This window comes from Phoxinus phoxinus (genome assembly GCF_949152265.1).
Source record: "Phoxinus phoxinus genome assembly, chromosome: 4".
Lineage (NCBI taxonomy): Eukaryota > Metazoa > Chordata > Actinopteri > Cypriniformes > Leuciscidae > Phoxinus > Phoxinus phoxinus.
The window spans coordinates 35,206,899-35,232,889 of NC_136879.1; the positions used below are offsets into that span (position 1 = coordinate 35,206,899).

General features: G+C 36.0%; 1 protein-coding gene across 1 annotated transcript in view; it reads right to left on the reverse strand.

Annotated features, from left to right (window-relative positions):
• Positions 1 to 25,991, reverse strand: part of gbe1b (glucan (1,4-alpha-), branching enzyme 1b) — a 140,347-nt gene that overhangs the window by 109,584 nt on the left and 4,772 nt on the right. Inside the window, exons 2-5 of the mRNA XM_079609304.1 lie at positions 10,802 to 10,971; positions 8,834 to 8,949; positions 2,120 to 2,245; positions 443 to 578 (exon numbers count right to left, since the gene is read on the reverse strand). Coding sequence (XP_079465430.1) covers positions 443 to 578; positions 2,120 to 2,245; positions 8,834 to 8,949; positions 10,802 to 10,971 — 548 coding nt within the window. The remainder of the gene's footprint in view (positions 1 to 442; positions 579 to 2,119; positions 2,246 to 8,833; positions 8,950 to 10,801; positions 10,972 to 25,991) is intronic.

The window sequence follows — 25,991 nt, forward strand, 5'->3', positions numbered from 1 at the left end:
CAAGTGACATTTATGGATAAAATCATTTGTTAAAAAAGAAATGTTTTTGAAAAAGAAATGTTACTACTGTCAAATACGCTAATTAATGTAAGGCAACAAAATGAAACGTGACTAAATGAAATGTGACAAAACTAAACAAAAAATTAAGTAAAGAACGAAATAAATTAAGAAAGAAAGTAAAGGATGTGTTAAAAAAACACATTCATGTATAAATAAAAGAATGTATTTGAATAAAATGTTACTGACAAGGATACAAATTAAAGCAAGAAAAAAACATAATAATACAAGCACAAAAAAACCCCAAAAAACATCACAATACCAAAAAAAAGTTTTTTTTTTTTTTTAAATAAATAAAATAGTGAGGATTAAGCAACTTTGAAAGTCAATTTAGTACAAATTCTCATTATCTCAAGAGTTTTGTGTCAACGAAGCAGTCTCTTACCAAGATCTTTGATCCTGGGCAGCACGTTGTGTGTAAAGTTGCTGTAGGATGCCACTTTGCCCTCAGGAGAAGCGATGCCAATGTGGGACTCGTATATCCGTAAGCTCCTGGGCTTCTGTGGACGAGGATGCTTGTGCTGGCATAGAAACAGCAGGGAAATATATCTCTGGAACAATTCTTCATCCAAATTTAACATCACGGTATGAAACAAGTCCATGCCAATACAACTGAAGATAAGATGGAGCCGCTGAACAGAGCTGACAGGAGCGAATTTGGAGAATCTCATCGTATCATGACTTATGACTGGAGGACGTTAACAAGCATATATAATTCATAGTCTGAGGGGCCGATGTTCATGTCTTGACTTGACATTAAAGCAAAATTGCAGTAAGTAGAAACCAATGAAATGGCTCATCATGCATTTATAAAGCCATTTTCTTCATCCCCCTGATTTCAGACAGTTTGCTTTGCTTGGAAACTTTAATTAATAGGAATTACACACACAACCACACACACACGCCCTTATTAAAGTAAGAAGCTTATATTCGTCATGGAATAAACTAATTAAAAAAAAGGTAATTGTGACTTCTCACAATTCACAATTTTCACAGAATTGCGAGTTTATATCTCATATAAGGGAGAGTTATAAATCACACAATAAATTGTGAGTTTACATCTCAGAATTCTGACTTTTTTTTCTCAGAATCCTGCATTGGCAAGCAGTCAGGTCTCTATAAAATGTGTGTGTGTGTGTGGGGGGGGGGGGGCTCAGACTTCTGAGGGGGGGAAAAGTCAGAAATGTGAGAAGTAAACTCGCACATGTGCGAAAAAAATGTCAATGTCAATTTTATTTATATAGCACCATTTATCACAACCTACGAAGATAAAAAGTCGCAATTATCTTTTTTATATATTTTTATTTTGTGGCGGAAACAAGGTTTCATACTATTTTTACAGGGTCATCCAAATTAAAATGCATTACATGTACATAGTTATCGTTAAAGGGGGTAGATGTAAGAATTGTCATGTATTAATTACTTTTTTAATGCCAATGTGTGATGAGCTTGTAACAAAACTTTTAAAAAACAAGACTTTCTATGGTGTCTATGAAACCTGTCTATGACTTTTTTTCCGGTAAAATCAAAAGGATGTGACGTTTACGCACGCTCCCGAGAGCCTCTCATCGGTTCTGAGACTCATGAAATGAATGCTTACAATGTTCAGGAAAATCCCTAAAGAGCCATTCAATACTGTAATGTCAATGTGTCGTGCAAATAAAAGGGTTAAATTCAAACTATAGTTCACATAGCCAGATCTATATAGTCTATAATCTCAAATATACTTAATATACACCATCATAACAGTGTCATTTTAATTGCATCATCTGTCAGCATGATGCCGGTGAATCGCAGAGCTGGTTCAAAAATATCTACATCACTATGATCAGATGCGATCTTAGTTACGTTCAGTCTCTTGTATGTTACGTGTGCATGAGCACGAGCAATACGTTGCTGGCCGCAGTTCACTTAACGGCCACCGGTGTCGCTAATAACAAGTGTTTCTCAATTCTACATATAGCCCCTTTAAACAGAAGGGTCGAAACTCAGAACTCATGATAAGTTAACTACAAAACAAAAGGTTGTGGCACTCCGACGCTGGGGGGAAATAATCACTTACAATGTAAGGTTGAGGAGGGTCCCAATGCACCCAATCATAGATGACGGCCTTCTCATGCTGGGTCACATACTTTGCCCAAGGAGAGATTCGGTAGAGCCGCTCACCAGCTCTGGTGTGAACAACCACCTGGGAAGAGAGACAAATGAAGGATGTAACGGCAAGGGCACACAGAGAGGGTGAGGACATGGGCACAAGCAAAGGGTGCAGGGTAATGCCGGTAAGAGAAAATGTGTTTACAGCTGCCAGAGAGCAGGGATAAAGGGCCAATCTCACGGAGAAAGGTCACACAGTCCAAGCAAATAGGACGTTTGAGTGGAGTCTGACCGCTGGAGGTGAAAGAGGTTTTGTGCAGAAAAAAATATGACTTTCGAATGGATTGCATCGAGAAAACCTTGTGGCAACAAGCAGCTTCTGAAAGGTTTATGGTCATTTTTAAAAGGGAAAACTGCATGGTTATCGATTTGATAACCAATTTAATTTAATAACCATAGAAGTCCAAATGTGGCAATAAACGCGCAGCGTTCTGGTAAACACATTTGTGTTTGCTTATATTTTTAACTTGGCACTTGCTTTACAGGCATATACATACAAACTTGAAAGAGTAACATGAATAATAGATCAAACGCTTTCTGTTTTAACCAATATGGCCTAGATTACAACTATAGACAGAGAGAGCAGGAAAGATTACGAGGGAACTGGTGTTTGAGCCAGTGTTTAAAGCAACAGCTCACTCAAAAATAAAAAGTATGTCACAATTTATTCAATGTTATGTTTTTTAAGTACCCACAATTAGATGTTTAGCAGAATGTCTATGCTGTTCTTTTCCATACAATGAAAGTGAATGGGGACTTGGGCTGTCAAGACCCAAAAATGACAAAAGGCACCATAAAAATGTCCTATTTTATTATGCTTTTCTGAGCTGTGGTCAATTTATGTTTCACTGTATGGAAATCAGCGACCAGATATTCTGCTAAATAACTATTTATGTTCCACAGAGGGAAAAAAACTGTGATATGGGTTTGTAATTTTTGTAGAATTTTTATTTTTGACCTTTCGATGTCACTGAAGTGATGTGTAACCAAGCATGTCCAAACATGTTTATTATGCTACACTGTGTTTTCCTCACAGAGAAGATGATTTAGGGCTGTCTGAAATAAAGCTATTAGCCTGCACAAAACCATTGATCAGAAACGGAAAGGGTCATTTAATCCTCTGTGTACTATTGGCAGTGTTATTTATAGGCTGAAGCAAAACTATTCACTCGCAGATATTAAAAACTCATCACGTGTCCCAGATTAGACTACAGAAGCAATCCTTTCTAAAGGGCATTCGAAGGCAGCGTGTGAATTTAATGTCAGAATGTGTTTTTCCATTGATCTGTACAGTTGTAGATGTGCACCAGATGTGGCGGCACAGGGTTTATAGACGCCAGGAACGTGTGCCATTCAGAATTGAAAACATTCAGAATTGCCATTCAGTTTGCAAAAACCAATGTATATGATATGATATGATATGATATATGATATAATGATATATGATATGATATATGATATATGATATATGATATATGATATGATATGATATATGATATGATATATGATATATGCAAATTCTTAAGAGTCTATGATTGGATCATTATTGCAGTGATTATTATATTTCTAGAATTATATGTTTGGGAACAGGTTTTCTAAGCCTAACTGATGGAGTGTGAAGTTTTTCATTTCTTAAACAACCATATAGGAAGACACATCATGTCCATATTCCAGCATGACGATGTCAAGATTCACCAGGCTTGTAAAAGAAGAATTTATAGTCTTTTTTGAGAAATAAAGGTTGTGGGGAGGCATGAAGAATCATTTCCACACAGGAATTGGTAACTCTGAGTCCAGACCTTAAATTCATTGAAAGTCTTCCATCAACAGGTGCATACATTTTTGGTCAAGGTCTTGTATTGACCATGCAAGAGTTCAGCACTGTGTAAAGTCTCCTCCAGCACATCCCAAAGACTTTCAATGTATTTAAGGTCTGGACTCAGTGGTACAATTCATGTGTGAAAAATATTCTTTATGCTCCTCCCAACCATTCTTTCCCAGTTTGCTGATGAATCTTGATATTGTCATCCTGGAATATGGTCATGATGTGTCTTCCTACATGGTTGTTTAAGAAATGATAACTTCACACTCCATCAATTAGGGTTAGAAGAACTGTTGCCAAACATATAACATGCTAGAAACATAATAATCACTGCAATAATGATCCAATCATATACTTATTTATATCCAGACAGCAACTTTTTTTTACAACCGAGTAATGTAATTTGAATTTGATTTAAATAAATGCAGCCTTGGTGAGCATAAAATACTCATATTTTAGAATTTTCCTCAAAGCTAAAAAGGCAACACACCAAGAACGAGAAAGAGTGAAAAACCAGCCAGAGGCACTCCGTTTTCAGCCCGCTTTCTAAACAAGAGCCTGAAAACAGCGGTGAGAACTAGTCTACGGTCTAACTTACTCAAAGTCACTCTTCTCTTCCTTTCCCTCCCCGCAGCCGCGCACAGTCACACGACTGTCAGTACGGGAGCGCGGATCGATAACAGAGCATCTCTCACCGTGTGAATGCACCCCGGGGAGCTCTCCATCCTGAGTCTTCCTATCTCTCTCTTTCCCGGGCCAAAAAGCAAATGGATCATTTGATGGTCCCCTCCATAAGCTGCCGGCAAGAGGTAATGACAGAGCCATTGGCACCTGCCGGTGACCTACAGAGGAGCGTCCCAGTGGGGCTCAATCATTAGCGGCTCTTCACCCGAGGACATGCAGGAGAGCCAAACCGCCACACCACGGGTTTGCCAGTTTATATAATTACTGAGAAAAGAGTGCGAGAATGGACAGATGCTGAGCCAGACAGACTGATGGAGATAAAATAGCAGAAAATAGCAGACACACGGTGTCAATGAAAGCAGGGTGAGGTGGAGGATAAATGGATGATGACAAAACTCTTACTTGAGTTCATTTAATGTCTGTCACTTTTGCTGTACTGTGAAATTAGGGTTAATTTACTGGCCGCGAATGTTTCTTACTGAGCATGAAATTGTGTTTTGCATTATTTTGGTTAAAGAATATATTTATGTTCCTTTGATAACTAAACTTTTCTTGTAAACTACTATTCAAACGTTTTGGATGAGTACGATTTTTAGTTAGCATGAACTAAAAATGAACAACATTTCCACAGCATCTTAATAATCTTATTAATGTTAAATCTCAACATTTAACAATATATTTGTAATATAAAAAATTGTCAGTTAACATTAGTTATTGGACTGTGAATTAACATGAACATTTAATAATTTATATTATAAACAAACTAACCAAGGTTAATAAATGCTATAAGAACATTGTTCATTGCTAGTTCATGTTAACCGATCAACTAATGTTAACAAATGAGACCTTATTGCTTTTTTTTGAAGAAATTGTTTTATTCAGCAAGGATGCATTAAATTGTTCAAAACTGACATTAAATATATTTTACATTGTTACAAAGGATTTCCATTTGAAACTTTCGGTAACACTTTATTTTACAATGTCCTTGTTACAACATGTATTTACCATAGTAATAAGAGTAAATTATGCATAATTACACGCAATTAACCCTCAACCAAATCCTAATCCTACCCTATCCTTATACTAAGTACATGTAGTTAATTAATATTACACATTACTTAAATATATGCTGTAAAAATGACACCTTAAAATAAAGTGTAACCAAACTTTCTATTCATTAAATAATCCTGAAAAAATATTTTAAAAATATGAAACAGCACAACTGTTTCCATCTTTAATAATAATAAATAATGTTTTTGAGCAGCAAATCAGAATATTTAGAATGATTTCTGAAGAATCGTGTATCAATGAACACTGGAGTAATGATGCTGAAAATTCAGCTTTGCATCACAGGAATATAAATGTATTAAAAACAGAAAACAGCACTTTTAAATTGGAATACATTTTTTAAATATTTTTCACTAATAATTTTGATACTAAAATGTTCATTTTTGGTGGCTTCATGCAAGTCACTATGGAGATCTAGTTAAACTTCTAATATTTAGCTTTTTAATTTGGTGAAAGTTGTGTAGTAGACAGTAGAAGTAGTTTTAAAGACTCTGTCTGTGAAACCAGGTCTTAATGTCTTGAATTTAGTCAACGGGCATAAAAGCCTCTAGAAGACCCATAACAACACAAGGTCTCTCCCAAACCTGAGGCGTGAATCATAAAGAATAGGACAGTCCATTTCCTGCATAATTAAAGTCTGACTGGACCACTTTTCACCGGAAACATAATCCAGTTGACACTCAACTCATCCGACTCCAGTCTGGGGGCCTGAACTGGGACAGGGCCAGGCTCTGCATCTGGTTCTTATCGTCCGGAGCCTGACCCAAGGAGACAACAGGAACAAAGCAACCAGAAAAGCAGCCTTTGCCCAGTGAGTGACACTTACCTGCCATCAATCAAGCCTCTGCCAGAGTGTCACACAACATTATACAAGAGGCTGTAACGGCTTTATACACCGATAGATTGGAAATTAATCTCAGCTTGATGTCCAGCAACTGGATCTATAAAGTCCTGCAGGGATGACGTATTTTTGTAGACAAAAAACATCCGGCACCTCCGGTTACATCGTCTCAAAGTCAATGTTTTTTTTGTTTATTGGTTAACTGCCTGAAATAAGGTCTGTGATGAACACAAGCTCAATATTTTTTCACACTTTCTACGAAATGAAATACATCAGTGTGACTCTTTTGTGACTTTCCTTGTCTTTAAAACAGCGGATGCTAACAAGTGGCTAAATGCGACTCCAGAGGTTGTCGGGAACATTACAAATCCTCACACAGAACAGGTAAACTCATCTACGCACTAGTCTGCTTTCAGTCTTATTGTGTTTATAATCCTGCTCTTGCAAACTATTCTAGCTCAAACGTTCAGGGTAAATGTTTTTAAACGACTGAAAGAGTTGTCGGAAGCTTAGAGATCATGCGACCGTGGTGTAGTTCGTTTGTAACCTACGTTCAGCTTTCTACTTCTGTCAATTGGAGAGAGAAAAAAATACTACAAATTGTGTTCATCTGTGAAGATTATCACGATGTAAAAAACGTTTAAGACTTATAAAGCTTTTGTTGATCACAGACCTAACTTTCTGCAATAATCCAAAAACCAATAGAAAAATCCTACTGGGTTTTTGTTGAGGGAACCAGGGTGATGCGAACTTCCGGCTTGGCCTACAAAAATACATCACTGCAGCACTCTATGATATGATGTTCATCTGTGTATCTTATTAGATAATTTGAGTTTTTCAAAATCATACAAAACCAACATGAATGTCAAGAGTACATTTCTAAGAGTTCATATGTTTTAATCCAGATTTTCAAAATAATTGAAATTACACTTTACCATAAGGTTCAATTTGTTAGTAAAGGATAATGTACATCCAGCCGGTTGTTAATCGCAAAATAAATCACGACAGGGTGGTCAAGATAGGATCTAGCATCACCCGGAAGGGGTTTATTCTGCCATAACAACCAGCTGAAAGTACATTATCCTGCTTATTACACGGCTACTGGCCACAAAATATTGACTTCAGTTGAAATATTTTATTAGGTCTTTAAAGGCAAACTTTCCGCAGAGAAAGCAGTTGCTAGCAAGCAGCAAGTTCAAACTAGATGGACATTTGAGGGATACGGTACAGTCATACCACTTATTACACAGCATTTCACCACATAAATAATTATGCGGATAAGAGATATTGATTTGAGATGAAACGGTTGTAAAATCTAACCCGTTTGTTATCTTATAATCCATTAGAGTGTACAAAACTATCATTGCAAAATGGCAGCAGCTGCATTTGTATGAAACTAAAGAGTGACTCCGCGATAACGGATGACATAATTAAATAATTGTACACAAAACATTGATTTGAGTTTTAATATTTTATTAGCTCACCAAACGCTAAACTTCCACAAAGAAAAAAAAAAAACTTTACTAGTGAGCGTAATGTGGAAAACCAGTGTTATTGGTTTTTACTGGTTGTTATTGGAGAATAACATGCTGCTGGATGGCGCGGTTGACCAATCAGGATCAAGTATTCCACAGAGCCGTGTAATAACAAAGATTATTAAATGTAGTGTTTGTTAATAATAGAACCTTATTTTAAAGTGTCACCAATTTTTGGACAGTGTTATGTCATTGACCCAATGGCCTAGGTGATGGAAAGTAGCAAGTTATTACATTTTGATGCAATTTTACAAAGAAATATATATTTTTCTTTAGAATAACATGCACACATGAATCGTTCTCAACAATATCAGGAATGTGTGATAGAGAAAATTCAGCTTGTTGACTTTAATTGAATGTACAACCTATAACTGAGTGAAGAGTCCAACCATTCCCGCCGGATCGGCTTCGATTTGTTTAAAATTAAAGCTCTGTGTTTAAACCTCATGGGTGTGAAACACCAAATTGGAATGGCGTTATTAAAAACATATGCTGTTGAAGAGCTTCAAATGGCTTGAAAGTCACAGCTGTTCCTGTGGCTTTAACATTGACACGCCATCCATAAAAAGGGTGAACATTAAATCCATCTTGACAGAGCATAAAGGCTTCATAATACCTCAGCGCCTCGTTCAGGCTAATGAAGTAAACAAACCAGATAATGTGTCTGCTCACCTTCAGCTTGGAGCTATGAGTGACAGCAGGTGTTTTGTCCTCTTTTGGGGGCATGTGCAGCTCCCATTTCCCAAACTCCTTCTTAGTGTAGGGATGCGAAAAATTATTCCAGGCATCTATTAAAAACAAAGAGTTACAGTTAAAAACTTCCCCTGTTCGATATAGAATATTATCTAAACTAGATTTTGACATTGTCTGATGAAAAGGTGAGTAGTTCTAGTCTGTGCAAAACTTGCAAAAACAGTGTGATGCGTTTGGCAAGATGTTACAAGTTATTTTGAGTGTGTCGCTCTGCTATTGCTAAGGTGAATCATTGCTAGGGAAAGGAAAAAAAGACCAAAAAAGTTTAACTAATCAATTGGTTTGTCATTCTCGTTGAGTTCTTGCGCCTCTAACTTAAATATAACCATTGAACTAGCCTAATTAGGCATTGACTAGCCTAATTTGATACCATTTACAAAATGGTGGCAATTAAGAGAGGGACGAATTGGTTTTCATGGTGGAAACTGAGATGACTTTGTTGTTGTTGTTGCAAACATGTCTAATAGCTGAAGTACAATTAAATTAATATAACAATCTAGATAATCTAGTAAACTCCTGTTCGTTTCATCGTCTGCCTGGTAAAAAGCATAGGCTCTTTATACAGAAATTATAAGGTGGAGAAATGTAAATGGTTTAACATTGTATTATGTTTCATTTTATTGAAAACACTGTAAAATGTATGGTTTATGCAAGTAAAAACTACAAATTACCATACAATTAACAATGAAAAAAAGATCACATGATTATATTTTATATAAGCTTCGTTTCTTTTCATTACTTATCATTAATACTGTCCATTTCGTGTTACATTTGCATTAAAAAAAAAAGAAGTTATATTAGGGTTAGGGGCTCTTTCAAACCCTAACCCTAGTATGAACAATAGTAATAGTGATGCATATATTTGTCGTCTAATTTATCGTATATTCTCAGCAACAGCTAACAATAATTTGTTTATTCACAAAGCAATGTAAGTTCTGCCATATGATCAAAGCCTACATAATTTGGCCTGCAGTCTGTAAAGTCTGGCTCATTACTTCTTTAAGAAAAAACTTGCACTTCCTAATGACTAGAAAAGACAAGCAAATGCCTTAAAATCCTGCATTCATGCACTTTCTTGGTGAGAAATCATTATGCCAGACTTCTGACAACAAAAGATTTCAAAAGAAAGGCCCTTAGTGACTGACTGACTGACTGACTGCATTTGGCCTTGTAGGCAATTCAGATAACCTTGAAGGGATTTTTCTTTTTGTCTTAACCTGAACACAATGTTCTTTCATCTAGTTTAAGATGAAAAAAAAATATCTGTCAGACAGAACAAACAGTCAACTACAAATTGACACAAGGTATAGATGAATAGGCAGACTAACTCTTGTATGATTTATGAATTCTGCAGTGGAACAAAATATCAGTACGATAACAAAACTTTCTGAATTATTAATTGTGACAAAGCTGAAAAGTTTTTGGCAAAAGCTTAGAAAATGCTCCAATGTTTGCACAACACAAACCCTGAAAATAAATTAAATATTTGACCTTATTATTTACATATTATTATTTACATTATTTACTATATAAAACGGAGCATGGCATTTTAAGCGTGTAGTACCATATTTAATATTTAAGCCTTTAAATCATTATTGATATGCAGTCATACATATTTTTATATTATATACACACAACATATGTCTTAAATTGAAAAAATATACAAAATCAGAAAATAAATAAAATATTTAACCTTATTTAAACAAAACCATGTTGTAATTTAAGCCAGTACAGTATAGCTTAATATTGTAAATTAAAATAATTACTATTGATGCGCAGAGTCATATACACTTAACCCAAGGGCTGGGTTTGTCCATATTTTACCCAAAATTGGGTTGAAACAACCCAGCATTTTTACACGTGATTTTAGAATGAGAAAAGACGTACTGAAGTCTCCAGTGAGGAAGAGAGCCTCGGCGGCCGGGGCCCACTCCTTAAAGAAGAGGCTGTTGTCTGGCATCCGCTGTACTCCGTAACTGTTATAGCTGCTTGTGAACTGATCAAAGCCACCTTCGGCCTCCTCAAGGAGTGCGAGCTGCTTTTCAAACAGCCCATACCTTCCAAAACAAAGCAGAGAAAAACTTCTTAACAAACACGGACAGAAAAATACAGAGTCAATCTGCTATATCTCACAGAAGCGCCACAACACTAAACCTTTAACATGCACATATCATACCATAAAGATGCTAGGGGCGAAATACAAAACAAATATAACCCTAATACACAAGAAAACCAAGTAAAAGAAACTTGAATGCAAAATAATTTGGTTAACGGCCTTTCACGGGCTTAAACTAAATTATTTAAAAAGTTTATATTTTATACTATTATATACGCCTCCTATTGAACATCCCCTTGGCAGAAGAAGCACATTTACCCTCAGGTTCGCCTTTGAAATCTCAAAGTCGAGTTTGCATTTGAAAACAGTCGCCCACTCAAGTATATTGATGGAGAATGCCATTGACCTGGCATCTTTGACACACTACATTACATCACCCGGAGACACTAAACACCTAGGCACGCATCCTGTTCTTTGACTTATCTTCTGTTTTCAATATCCTCCACCTTCTTAAACAGAAATTTGGGCATCAAGCCAGCCGAAAGCTGCTGCCTGCTCGATTTTTTACAAGGCAGATGAAGTTCACCTCCCACCTTCTGGCCATCAACAAAGGTGTACCTCAAGGCTCTGTACTCCCTCCATTTCACTTTTTCTTGTTCACAAATATGCTAGCTTCGCATGAATGCAAAGAAGCACCGGCTGGTAATGGTACAGTAGTGTATACATCTAAATGGTACAAATGTACCAATCCATGGTAGATATTTCAAAAAATAATTTTTTTACCATTTAAAGGTAGGGTAGGTCAGAATTGTCTAAAAAAAACTTTTATTCAAATTTGTTTAAACTGTCTTTATATACCAATGCATAATTAAAATGTAAGTACTCTGATAAAAAGAGTATAAAAATCGAGTGACTCTAGACCGTTTAATCTTCATTAAACACAGCTCATTAATTCCATTCACTCCCACCTAAAAACGGGTGCGCGACTGCGCGCACATGGGCAGAGCCAGTAATAACGGCGGTAGTCATGGCGACGTCGAGTGACAGTCGCGCAAGCCAATCCTGTGATTCGTCCCGAATGGAAATAATGAGCTGTGTTTAATGAAGATTAAACGGTCTAGAGTCACTCGATTTTTATACTCTTTTTATCAGAGTACTTACATTTTAATTATGCATTGATATATATAGAAAGTTTAATCAAATTTGGTAAAAAGTTTTTATATAAATCCTACCTACCCTACCTTTAACTATTTTTTACTATTTTGAGGAAGTTGCTTTTGCACTGGTGCCAAAGTTATCAGTTTATTATGTAATATAAATCTTTTGATTGGCATCCATAAAGTAGGCTATAATCTAATGATCTAATAATACCTTCCATTTGTAAAGCATTGTGGTTAATTTGGGTTACTAAAAATAGGCATTGCCACGACTATTTAATATAAAACATAATTTGTTCAATTCCCATCAAAAATAACTAGGCTATTTTATACATGTATACACACACTACCGGTTTTTATTTATTTTTTATTTAGCAAACATGCATTAAATTGGTCAAAAGTGACAGAAAAGACTTTCATAATAATGATGCAAAAGATTTGTATTTTAAATAAATGCTGTTCTTTCGAAATTTCTATTAATCAGATAACTCTGAATATGATATATTATGGTTTCCACAAAAATATTAAGCAGCACAACTGTTTTTAACTTTTTTTTTTTTACAAAAAAAAAAAAATCTCCAGCAGTAAATCTGGTTTCTGAAGGATCGTGTGACACTGAAGACTGGAGGAAGGATGCTGAAAATTCAGCGTTGCATCACAAGAATAAATTACATTTTAAAATAGAAAATAGTTATTTTCATTTTTAAAAACATTTAGCAATATTATTGTTATACTGTATTATTGATAATATAAATACATCCTTTGTGAGCTTGGTGATACTTCTTTCAAAAATTGCACCGACCGCAAAACTTTGAACGAGGTAGTGTATGCATACTGTGATATAAAATTAAATGTGTTCAAAGATTTGTCTAACTCTTCAGCACAGCCCCTGAAAATAGAGCACAATATCAGCTAGAAGTATATAAATCAGTCACCCTAACAATAACTAATAAATGAGCTTTTTTTAATCAAAAAAGTTAACTTTTTCTTTAATCCTAGACCTCAAACTCTCCGGCGAACAAATTACAATAACAGGCAACTACAATTCCTAGGCACACCTATCTGTTGCTCTTTAAAATGTCAAACAAACACAGACCTTCTCATCGGAAAAACACATTAGACATGATCTTCCTCAGACAAATCAAGGAAGTTTGGGGTCAGTCAACACCTCCTTGTTCAATCACAGCTATTACACTGTGAAAGCTAGCGTGTGTGTGTGTGTGTGTGTGTGTGTGTGTGTGTGTGTGTGTGTGTGTGTGTGTGTGTGTGTGTGTGTGTGTGTGTGTGTGTGTGTGTGTGTGTGTGTGTGTGTGTGTGTGTGTGAGAAGCACAGACAGGCTAACAATGAAAACCCTGGGACACATTGTTGAGATATACCAACTGCTTTTACACCCCCCTATACATTTATATAATTGAATTGTATTCTATTATATTCTATTGTGTAAAAGGGCGCATCATAGTACCGTATGTGAAAACATGAGCTGAAAACGGCTGCCCATTCAACAGCACAAAGGCAAAAGTCTGCCTTACTAAACATCATTTAATTTCAGAGCTTAAAAGAAACAAGCTCATGAGTTTTTACTCAAGTTTATTTCCATACAACCAATATTTCTGTTCCACAGCTCTACATTACAAGTGACTTAACATCTGCTTTTGGAACATAGACGCTCTCAACACATTGGAGAACACCTTATGGCAAATTCTCATTCTTCAAAACAATCAATAGCATTTAAGTTCCCCTTAGCCAGCTGCTGCTTATTAGATTCCCTGGCTGGATGAAGTCGCTACAAGATTAAAATGCAGAATCTAAACAGCTATGCTCTCAGTGGCCATTCACACACAAGGTGATTTTCTGCAATAAAACAACTGGAAGTCATTCGTTTTCAACGAGAGTTGCCGATTTACAGCATGAGCAACATTTATGCAATAAACTTTCTGCAAATGAACGCTATATAGCCTATAGCTGGATGCTAGGCTGCACGATATTGAAAAGAATAAACATATAAACTGATTTTTGATCAATACATATTTCCTGATATACATTTAATATATATATATATATATATATATATATATATATATATAAAATATATAAAAAACTATTTTTGAAGAAAAAAAAATCTGGAGTAAGTTGATTTTGAGAACTATTTAAATGGCAAAATCCTTTATGGGTTAAATGATTTAGGTAATGCTTTACTGTAATAAAAATATTTATTGGTTTACATTTTACAAAATTATTATTTAAGTCTTTCTTTCTATTTCAAAATTAATTTAGTTACTTTCTGTTTGTAACCATTTCAATTTCTGAGTGAAAGTTGTTTCAAAATAAACCCAGAATTTTGTTTTATTCTCCACTTGCTGGAGAGATGTTGATGGTGAAGAAGAAGAAAAAAGCTCTTGGATGATGCCCGAGGATAAAGAGGGCAAGCTGTTCCAGTCTGCATAGCCAAAATCTGTCAGCATCTTCACTATAAACTTTAAACCTGATGAGCTGACAGGCCTGGCATGGCCGAACAGAACCCTTTGGGCTTGTTCATTTAGGTCCCAGACACCTTCAAAACAAATGTCCGATGACAGTTTTTGATTTTCTGAATTCATTTTGTTGCTTAAAACGGGCTCTCTGAATGAATGGACCCCAGGCTCACTTGTGGGGTCCATTTTATATATATATATATATATATATATATATATATATATATATATATATATATATATATATATATATATATATATATATATATATATATATATATATATATATATATAAAATATATATATTATTGCTAAATTTGTGCAATATTGACAAATTGTTGGGGTGCAACTGACATATTTTAATAAACAGATTAAATACAATTTAAAATAACACAAAATTATCATAGTCCTTTAAAAAAAAAAACTAAAGATTATCCATAATAATAAGAATATTTCTCACAGCGGTAAATTTGAAGTTTAACAGTAAATGTCTCTAAATGTATTATGCAAGTTAAGTTTGTGGATTCACATAAAGCAAAGCTTTAGTAGTGAGGCTGAAAAAGGACAAATTTAGAGACACCAGACCAAGAGAGGGTTTCACTGTGCGGTCAGTCTAACTGTTACCAAGTACACTAAAGCGGAGCACGCTGTCGGCATCCACTCTGAAAACTCTCTCAAATGTATCCTCTGTAGATCTCAGCCACTAGAAATCACACAATGAACAAAATGAATCAAACTAAATATACACTAAATGTTGTAGAATAAAAATGTCACAAGTCAACTCTTCAGAAACGCTGATGATGAATTCGTCATTTGACAAACTTGTAACAAAAAGGTTTGATTTGTTAGTACACCTAATGCATTTTATCAATCTAGATTAATGTTAATTAAAAATCTATTGTTCATTGTTAGTACATGATCAAAGGTTTGCTGTCAGTACCATTTTTTAATATATTAATACGTATATTCAGCAAAGACACACTAAATTGATCAAAGGTAGCAGTAAATAATTTTACAATTTACATTTACAATTTTATTTTTCTTAAAGATTTATATTTCAAAGAAATGCGTTTTTTTTTTTTTTACTTTCAAAGAATCCGGATTTTTTTTTTTACAATCTAACAATATTAGGCAAAATATATTAAAATAGAAAATTACTGTATTTTTGATCAAATTAATGCAGCCTTGGTGAGCATAAATAATATAACATCTATTCACCAAATAATTATTTTCCTCTCTATTTCTCCTTCCACTTTTTCATTTTTTATGTTACATGTTTACTTTATGTTTTCTTTGATTCTATAACTTCTCATGTTAATTATTTGTAGTTATTTGTCTCCTGCTTGTTTGATTGTTATAATAAGCAGATTGCTTGTCGCTTTGTCTGTCAACTGTTTGTATAATTTTGTGAAGCGACCTTGGGTTCTTGAAAGGCGCTATAAAAAAAACATTATTATTATTATTATTATTATGATTAACCAAGATAAATAAATGCTGTGATTGTTCATCATTAATTCATAACACCTCACGGATTCACTAAAGGTAACAAAGTAAGCCTTCATGTAAAGCTGTACCGTCAAACTTGGCTGTTCGTCAATGAATTCATTGTCATTTGAGATCATAGCGAGGCCGTTTAATCTCTGGCATTTGGTTTTAAAGTTAAGCCTTTTCAAAGTTTCTCTCATGGACCACTTTAACATGCACAGAAATATTATGATATGAATACAAATGTGCTCGCATTCGGTCAGTGTCAAACTCATATTTTAGGAGTGGAGACTGATTTCTTTTCATAAAAGAAATTAACATAAATCAATGCACAGATGGACAGCACTGTAACAGTGTCACATTTACAAAGGTTACTGGCCTACTAATCCATCCTTCATCCTTGTCTGCTATCATTATGAATGAGAATGGATGATTTGATACTAAAATTCAGCATAATCCAGCCACTTAATTTGGTATACACGTTTAACTGCTCGTTCATGCGAATAATCAACCAATCACATGGCAGCAACTCAATGCATTTAGGCATGTAGGCATGGTCAAGACAATCTGCTGAAGTTCAAACTGAGCATCAGAATGGGGAAGAAAGATTTGCGGTCCTTTAAACATGGCATGCCAGACTGGTGACAGACTCTACTAGGTTTATCATCTAGGTTTACAGAGAATGGTCAGAAAAAGTGGGAGTTCTGTGGCAAAAATGCCTTGATGCCAGAGGTCAGAGGAGAATGACCAGACTGGTTCGGGGTGATAAAAAGGAAACAGTAACTCAAATAACAACTCGTTTTACCCAAAGTCTGCAGAAGAGCATCTCTGAACACCTTGAACCTTGAAGCAGACGGGCTACATCAACAGAAGACCTCACTGGTGTCACATGTGTAACACCTGTCAGCTAAGAAGAGGAAAATGAGGCTACAATTTACACGGGCTCACCAAAATTGGACAATGGAAGATTGGAAAAACATTACCTGGTCTGATGAGTCTCGATTTCTGCTGCGACATTTGGATGGTAGGGTCAGAATATGTCAAAGAACATGAAAGCATAAATTCATCCTGCCTTGTATCAATGGTTTATGCTGCTGGTTGTGGTGTAATGGTATGGGGGTCATTTCTTGCCACACTTTGGGCCCCTACTAGCTGAGCATCATTTCATGTTGCTGACCATGTCCATCCCTTTATGTACCCATCTTCGGAAGGCTACTTACAGCAGGATAACACGCCATGTCACAAAGCACAAAGAATATGACAAGGAGTTCTCTATACAAATGGTCTCCACAGTCATCCGATCTCATTCCAGTAGAGCACCTTTGGGATGTGGTGGAATGGGAGATTCACATCATGGAGGTGCAGCCGACAAATCTGTGACAAATGTGTGATGCCATCACGTCAATATGGATCAAAATCTCGGAGGAATATTTCCAGCCCCTTGTTGAATCTATTCCTCGAGCAATTAAGGCAGTTCTCATGCTCTCATGTTAAGAGCAAACCGCAGACAATAGTGTGAAAAGAATGTGTACATTGCAGTTTATTCAAATGGTTACTTAAATTAATATTACAAATACTCTACAGTTAGCTTTACATCATTTAATGTGCCCGTATTATACTATTTTAAATGTTCCTAATTTTGTTGTGAAGGTCTCCTACTACGACAGGTTTACATGCATACAAAAAAAAAAACATTCATTTTCTAAATGGATAAATGTTACTATTAGAAAATATTACAAATGTACAGTAATAATATAATATCACCTATTTTCTCACAGCGTCTGAATTGGTTTGATAAAGGATTTGGTCTCTCTAAACCCAAAGTTATCGAGAGCCTACTCTTCTCCGATTGGTCAGATGCCCCAGTCTGTATTGATTGGTCTACCGCTTACACTGCATGCGTCAAGAAACCAAGCGGCCATTACCATATCTGAATTTCAGTTCCGGATCTTCCTCAGCACTTGATACGACAGTAAAGATCGGACGCCGGTTTAACCGTAACAATTACAGTCTTTGGAAGTGCAAAGCGGATTTGATTTTGCTTTAGCGTAGAAAAGAGTGTCTTCTCGACTTGTCGACAACCTGAAGCCAAACTCTTGCAGGCCTCAGCTAAAACTACAGTGTTTGAGGGTCAAAGTAGACGTTGTTCACAGGCAGCCAGTGAAGACCACATACTGGCATTAAGCAAATGTTACAAACCTACGTAGTTTCATGCTTGAAGTAACACTGGAATTACTGACGACTCGTTTCAGATTCACAATCGGTTCTTTCTTTCGGGACTCGGGAGACAATAACTCTATTTACCAAGTCATGCACTTTTTAAAAGGTCTGCAAATTTTCAAAGATCAATCACAAACAGTTATATTACACACTAAATGAAAGGAAATATCCAAAAAAAGAATAATAGGGTTACTTTAAATCATACTGCACTTCACGTTTGGACAGCAACATTTCTTCTCCTCTTCTCTGATGACACGCTTACTGGCACAAGGGCGGGACGGGAGATCCTGTCACTCATATGAGATCGTCCAATAGCTAAAATCACAACTATCCAATCAATTCCCCATGAACAAATTTGTTCGAGAAGCCGCTTTACTCGAATATGTCACAGTAGGGAAGAAAAGACTAATTGAAACTTCTGTTTCATGCCGAAAATAAGAGGGATTGGATTCTGCAAGCCAATCAAATCTTGTGACACCGACCTGAGCAGGGTAAATGAGAACACCAACTTACATGGACCCTGAAAAGGGATGTGTTTTCCTCTAAAATGTGTTTTACACTGAATCTGTTTCCCTATGCAATACAACTTCAGTCTATTTGGGACACCCAAAAGGCAAACACGAAAGCAAGAACCTGATAGCTATTTGCTAGAAAATTAATCCGACCCCCTACCAGTCCATGCTGACTGTCAAACTTCAGCTGCTCTGTGATTATGAGAGTCACTGTCATTACAAGAAATCAGTGTTTGAGGAGCGGAGGGAGGGTTGGCCTACTGCCGCACCGTAAGGTAGTGATATTCTCCGCAAGTCCGCAGGCTTGTGTCCCAGATGATTAGAGTCTAGAGGAGAGATCAGAAACTGCATCTCAATCAGACAGTCAAGGTGACTTCATAGGAAGCTGATTTCCAACACGGTCATTACCAGTACCTGAACGTCAGTGAAATCAGAACTTCAGCAAACCTGCTTATTAGTTATAATGAGTGCAAATTACTAGACTATAGATGTCCTTTCTAAAGCTGGGTGGTTTTTATCTGTCCTTTAAGTTTGTTGTTTGTCACGTTGTACGATATGAGCCCGGTGAGATCTTGCGTTATTGATGGCGTTGACTGGACGGTCATCGTGCCATGTTCAAATATTGCCAACATTAAAATCATACCACACAAACCCAGCAAGCACTTGAAAAAAGAAAAAAAAGAAAAATGCTGGCTGGCAATGTTTTGCCTGGCACAGAAAATGAAACAAAAGTTTGGAGACAGTTGGCTGGGCAAAAGAGGGAATCGGTAGAAATGGCCCGTCGAAGGACCAGACACATTTTAGGACTGCAACCTAAAATTTCTGACACTGCCAGAAGTTCGTCAGAAGCTACAACTCATCTCAAAGGCAATTATTGGCAGTCAATGAGCATGCCATGCTAAGTGACCAAAGTGTGCCCTACAACATAAAATCAGTTTGTCTCAGATAACAAAATCATGTCCAAAATCTAAGTGTGCGCCAGTATAAAAACAAATTAATAATGCAGCAGAGTGTAATTTACAGAGGACTGTTCAGCTTTCGTCAAATTTGTATTAACTTGATAAACTTTATCATTCAAATCAAATTATGTTCTATTTATAATACAGCCAGCCGTTACTTTTAAATAACAACACTCACAGAATGAGTGCGTCTTGGTATGTTTACTTGTAATCAAATTAAGTACATGATATGCTGATTAATTAATCAAATAGATGAACGTATCCTGATGTCACACAACAAACACCAGTGCTTGTGGTTTCTTTAAAGCAGCTTTTGTTTAGAAAGTGAAATGTATTGACGCTAGCCCCATGTTGCAGCAATCAGCTCTAGATTAAGTGCCTTGTTCAAGGGCTTAACCCAACCAGTATCCCAGAGATCCAAGTATCCAAGATTTGGATTCGAACCAAGATCATTCTGGTTAACCACATTGAAGCCCTGACACATTGTGCCACATATCGTGCAGACTACAGAATGTGACCCCATTGACCTTCCCACTGTCCCCACAGTTTGTTCACTTAGTTTCTTCAACGGTTTTTCTCACAGATGTACAGTCGGCTGAGTAACTGTCAGAGAGAGACTGCTGGGAGATATCAGTCCCAGATGGAGACCAAATCAGACTGCATTTCATGCTCCTCCAGAATCAGCCGAGAGAATGCAACGAGACACAGTCTAGAGAACAGAATGCTGGCTTTTCCCAGCAGTCTTTGTGAAACTGTGTCAAAAGAAAGTTTGAGGTTCCATGAAAGTACTTTTAGAGAAATTAAAAAAACAGATACAAACACCGATATAAATACAAATAAACAAGAACAACATAGGAATAGTTTAAAGGACAAGTTCGGTATTTTACACTTAAAGCCCTGTTTACAGATCGTATCTGATGAAATAGAACGGTTAAGATAAAAATTTGGACACATGCTCCTGTCCCGAGAATTTTAGGTTTATTTAGCTTTTGTGGACCTATTTTGCCAAACGCGTCACACCCGTGATTCTTCCGTTGAGAGTTTGAATAATAGACACTCCAGCCCAGTTGGTGGCGATGAAATAAACCTAAAACTCTCGGGACAGGAGCATGTGTCCAAATTTTAATCTTAACCGTTCTATTTCATCAGATACGATCTGTAAACAGGGCTTTAAGTGTAAAATACCGAACTTGCCCTTTAAGTGAACCATATTTACCAGATCTCACATTACAATATAAACAGTACAAGCAAGGAAGGAAGGAAGGAAGGAAGGAAGGAAGGAAGGAAGGAAGGAAGGAAGGAAGGAAGGAAGGAAGGAAGGAAGGAAGGAAGGAAGGAAGGAAGGAAGGAAGGAAGGAAGGAAGGAAGCGATCGAATGGCATAAAAAATAAATTATATTTTGCATAAAGAAAATGTATGTATTTTTTTGAGAAATTAAAAAAAACTGATGACAAAATATACAAGGACAACATTGGAAACTTTGAAAAAGTGTAACCATATTTACCAGATATCACATTACAATGTATACTTTTTCACTTAAAATAATATTTTAATATATTTTGATACTTATTTATATATTCTTTATATATTTTTATAATATAATATATATTTTTTGCTTTTTGGTAAAAATAGCATCATTGTCTTCATGAAAAATGTAATTTAAGATATATATTTTTGAATCTTGACAGCTTTCATGAGACTCAGTCAATCAGTCCAAATGTCTTAAATTAATGTAGAACTTCACAGAAAGCTAGACCTCTAGGTGCGTCTAACATCACCATTCTCTACACTCAAAGTGGAACGCCTGACTGATATTATTATTTTTGGAATAACAGTGTGCCAAGGTTGCTGTTTACACACATTCGAGACCTTGGTATTAGTGCGGGCCTGTCCCAAATGCCACCCTAAGCCCTTGCGGCTGTCCTTTGAGTTCACACTTTGGTGATGCCGCATAGACTGTCGGGTAATAATTCACTGTGAAGTGCACTCAGGTTGCATAGCAGCCACAAGCGAACGCTCATGAGCACCCTTCGGAAACCTAAAAATGGAAAATGGGTCATCTCATGAAATTTACTGATACGCACCAGTCAAAGCATGATACTGTATAGATTCTCAAAAATACAGTATTGATATTTTTATATTTACATCAAGATTCATGTCAGTTGCTTTGTGTTCGGTTTAAACTTGACCGCTAGATGGCAGCGCTATCTCAGAACGTAAACTGTGACATTAGCAAGCATTAGCATTAGCAAACCCAACTCACAAGACTAGAATATATTTAAATTATATCAGCTCCTGCCACGGTGTTCAGAGCTATACTATAGCTATACTATAGTTCAACTATAAAGAAACCACTAAGAAGATTTGCAAGAGTCATGTTGTTTGAAAAAAAAAAAGTCATGGTATACAATACTCAATACTCAGATTCAAAACATCTCACAGAAAGATGACAATATCAAAACAGAAACTCACAGTAACGTTGTTCGAGTCGGACAATAATGCCCACAGAGCTAGAGAATATGATGAATAGAGATAGAACAGGTATGTTTATTTTAATTACGTTTATAACTTATATGCCATCTGCTCCACTATTAATACAAGCCTGCTGTAGTAGACCCCGTCTGAATGATGACCAAAATATACTGATGACTTCAATTAAGTGTATTGTACATCACACAAAAGATGAAGCGTTAGTTTTACAGCAGAAAATGTAAAGTCTTATCCATAAACTCTCTCTCTCCCTTTCATTATCATGGAACATAACATTACACAGCGGAGTACACAAAGAGTAAACAAATATTTTCAGTGGGTGCTTTATAAACTGGTAAACTGTATATCTGTAAAACAACTCGATGAGCTCGAGCTGTCATAAAGTTCTCGCTCTCACTTTCATTTCTGCCGTGATCAGTAACGTTAGTCCTGTCGCTCCGGAGACTGTAAGCTGGATCACGAACAGTTGTACTGATCAATCCTCGAGTAACAACGAGAGTAAATTAAGACTGCTGTTTATTCTAACATCCAAAAAACAAAACACCTCAATCGCTTTCGGAGACATTCTCCAGCTGCTCCAGCGGCGAAACAATGGCGGACTGTGTCCAGCTCACTCAGGGCGGGTCTATGCTCAAACTGCAGTGTCAATCAACAGTCGTGGGCGGGGCTTATGCAATTCTACGTCACATTGCATTGATTCTGAGAACAGGTGGTTCTGAGACAGTGCTTATGATTTATGGGGATAAAAAAAAAAAAAAAAAAAACACTGGTTGGATTTTTATCATTATAGGGTAGTTGTGTACACACACTGCCAACACACATATGTTCAAACACCATGTAAAAGTAAATTTTGCATAATAGGTGCCCTTTAAGGCATGAAGAATTTTTTTTTCAAGTATAAGGACGTTTATATGTCATTTTGGTGATCAAAGATGAGTTTTAAGAGAAATAAAAATTAAATAATTGACTACAGAAACTACAGGACTACAGAAAGCTATTCAAACAGATTTTTCTCTCAAAAATGTACGAGTTTAAAACAAACAAAAAACAAACAGCTGTGAAAAAAAGTCCAAGACAAATTAGCTCTACACAGAAAGAAATATTGCAAAATCAAAAATCTCTCACTTCAAGACATAAAAGAAGGCTTTTGTTCTACTGTGTGTGCACCAACGGTTCATAATCTAAAACAATATTTAAGAAGTTCCACACCACAACTTTTCTGAAGCTCCGAAAGCAAGTGATCAGGGCAACACATATCAATCCCAGTTTGAAGTTTACCAAGTCTCTTTAGTCATCTGAATTCCTGACACTTCATTCCCTCTGGTGATGCACAGCGTGATTCAGAGCTGCCCGCAAGACCTTGTTGATTTTGACGCTTGCATTCATAAGAAACACTCCTGTTGCTCAGGGGCCTCTTGACGCTGGGTTTGATCAAGAGCCGAGCAGCTATTGCGCTGGCACCTGCCCGTATACAATTATATATGGGGAGGAGAGGGGATTTCAGGGGCCAGACAGGTGTGTGAGGATCGCCCGGGGCTCCCCGGAGTCCGCAAAAGCTGCGCTGCTGCTGGAATGGGCTGTGACACACAGATGTGTGTTCAGCATGATCCAGTCACCTCATAAACATGCACCGAAAAAACACTTATTCTACAAAAAACACCAAACTACTGAGTGAAGATAAATTCCAAGTTCTAAGGGTAAGAACCATGTGAAATCTGTATACAAACAAAGTGTCTGAGAAAGAAATACTAAGAATGTATACTTGCTCGATTCACACTGATCATGAATGATTGAAAAAAAGCACAGAATGTCAACAATTTCTGAGCATTTTTTAATGCATCATCATATTAGAGTATATAATATTATTCAAAATCTATAAAATATTATTCAAGATACATACAACTAATAAAACCATATAATAAAAAAGATTAGGGCTGGGCACTGACACAAATTTCATGATTTGATTAAACTTAGATTCACAAGCTTGTGATTCAATTTAGATTCGATTCAATTCTATTCAATGGCCCCGTCCCAAATGGCACACTTCATGGCACTTTCGGTCTTGTGGACTTATAATGGCTGCCGCGCGCGTGTGGCCAATGAGACCATAGCGTGTCCCATTTGTCATTTTAGGACTCAGAAGAGTGCATTTTTGTATGACAATATGTTTCTACTTGTTTTTATTTATTGATCACAACATTATAGTTTCAATAACTTGTACACACTACTCGCACCATGACTTGAAAAAGCCACACCCACTCATTAACATAGAATTTGCACACAGGTTGACTTTGAAAATGATAACGAAAACTGTGAAACAAAAGAGGAAATAAAATGAAAACTAAACTTTACATTTTAATTTGAATTATCACTATTTTTTGTGAGGATTAATAAAAAGCTTTGTAAAAACTGTATTTGCAGTTTTTGCCTTTTCTTTTTTAATATTGGCTGTCTTGCCTAAAGATTGTAGTGAAAATGAAACGTCAAATTCCAATTACATTTTATTTTTCAATTTGATGCATTTTCACATTGAAAATTAAAATGAAATTTTAAATTGGCAGAAAATGCATTTGCTACAAAGCCAATTCAATTTTGTTAATTAAATGAAAATTTTAAATAATGTCTTGACAACTAGGCTAATTGAAATAAAATGAGTAGGCTACAGGTTAAAATTAGAGTCGCCATAAAATCAAAGTTGACCATTTTTATTTATTTTTCCAGAATGTTTCAGTGCTTATTTATAAATGATTTTTCCGTGCACATGCTTTTCTTTTAAAATGAATATGCCCTCTTAATCTTTAATCAAAAACGTAAACCTCCCCTCTCCCTCGAAACTAGAATTTAGATCTGGGATGAAAGGATGAAATCAAATCCCGCCCAACATTTTTCTCATTCCAGAAGCCATTTTGGATATACGTCACAATAAGACTATCACAACAGTTTCATGACAACTTTAAAACAAAACTAAAACTGAAATAAAATAAAAACTTAACAGAAATATATTTAAAAAATAAAAATACTAAAACTAAAATGAAAACTAAAACTAAAAAACTAAACTAAAAAACTAGGCTAAATGAAATAAATGATTGTGAAATAACAGTTTTGATGACACATTTTCCTTTTTATAAATGCATCATATTTGTATAAAAAATATATAAACAAGCTCCGCTATCTATTTTTCTCATTCAATTTTCAATGTTTCACTCTGAAATTTATCACAATAGTAGTAAAAACTTTCAAATCAGTGTAAATAGTGCATCACAACAGAAACCCATCAAATGTGTAAATGTTGTGTTCTTTCTGGACAAAACCTTGTTTAGTTGTTATACACCTTCAATGCTTACAAGTTTGCATCATCTCATTATGCCAGCAGGGGAAATGTGCTAAACTAAATATTTATGAGAGATCAGGTGAAAAACAGCTTCTGCAGGCTATGTTTACCCATGCTGATTACTGATATTCAGGGCAACGTGTAAATGATTAGCCTTTGTTAGCCGTCTGTTCACCCTATTAGAGTGTTTGTTTATCAGAGCACGACCCTTTGCAATCCGGCTGAGCTCAATAAGAGGGTTTCATCACCAAAAACCAATAAAACAAAGTTCATCTTACTTCCAAATAACTTCACTTCCACCTAATGTTCATTCAGTTACTACACGAAAATGTATTGCTTACATAACTCAGGAGATCTAGTGGACCTTCATCTTCACTGCAATATATGGAGCTGTG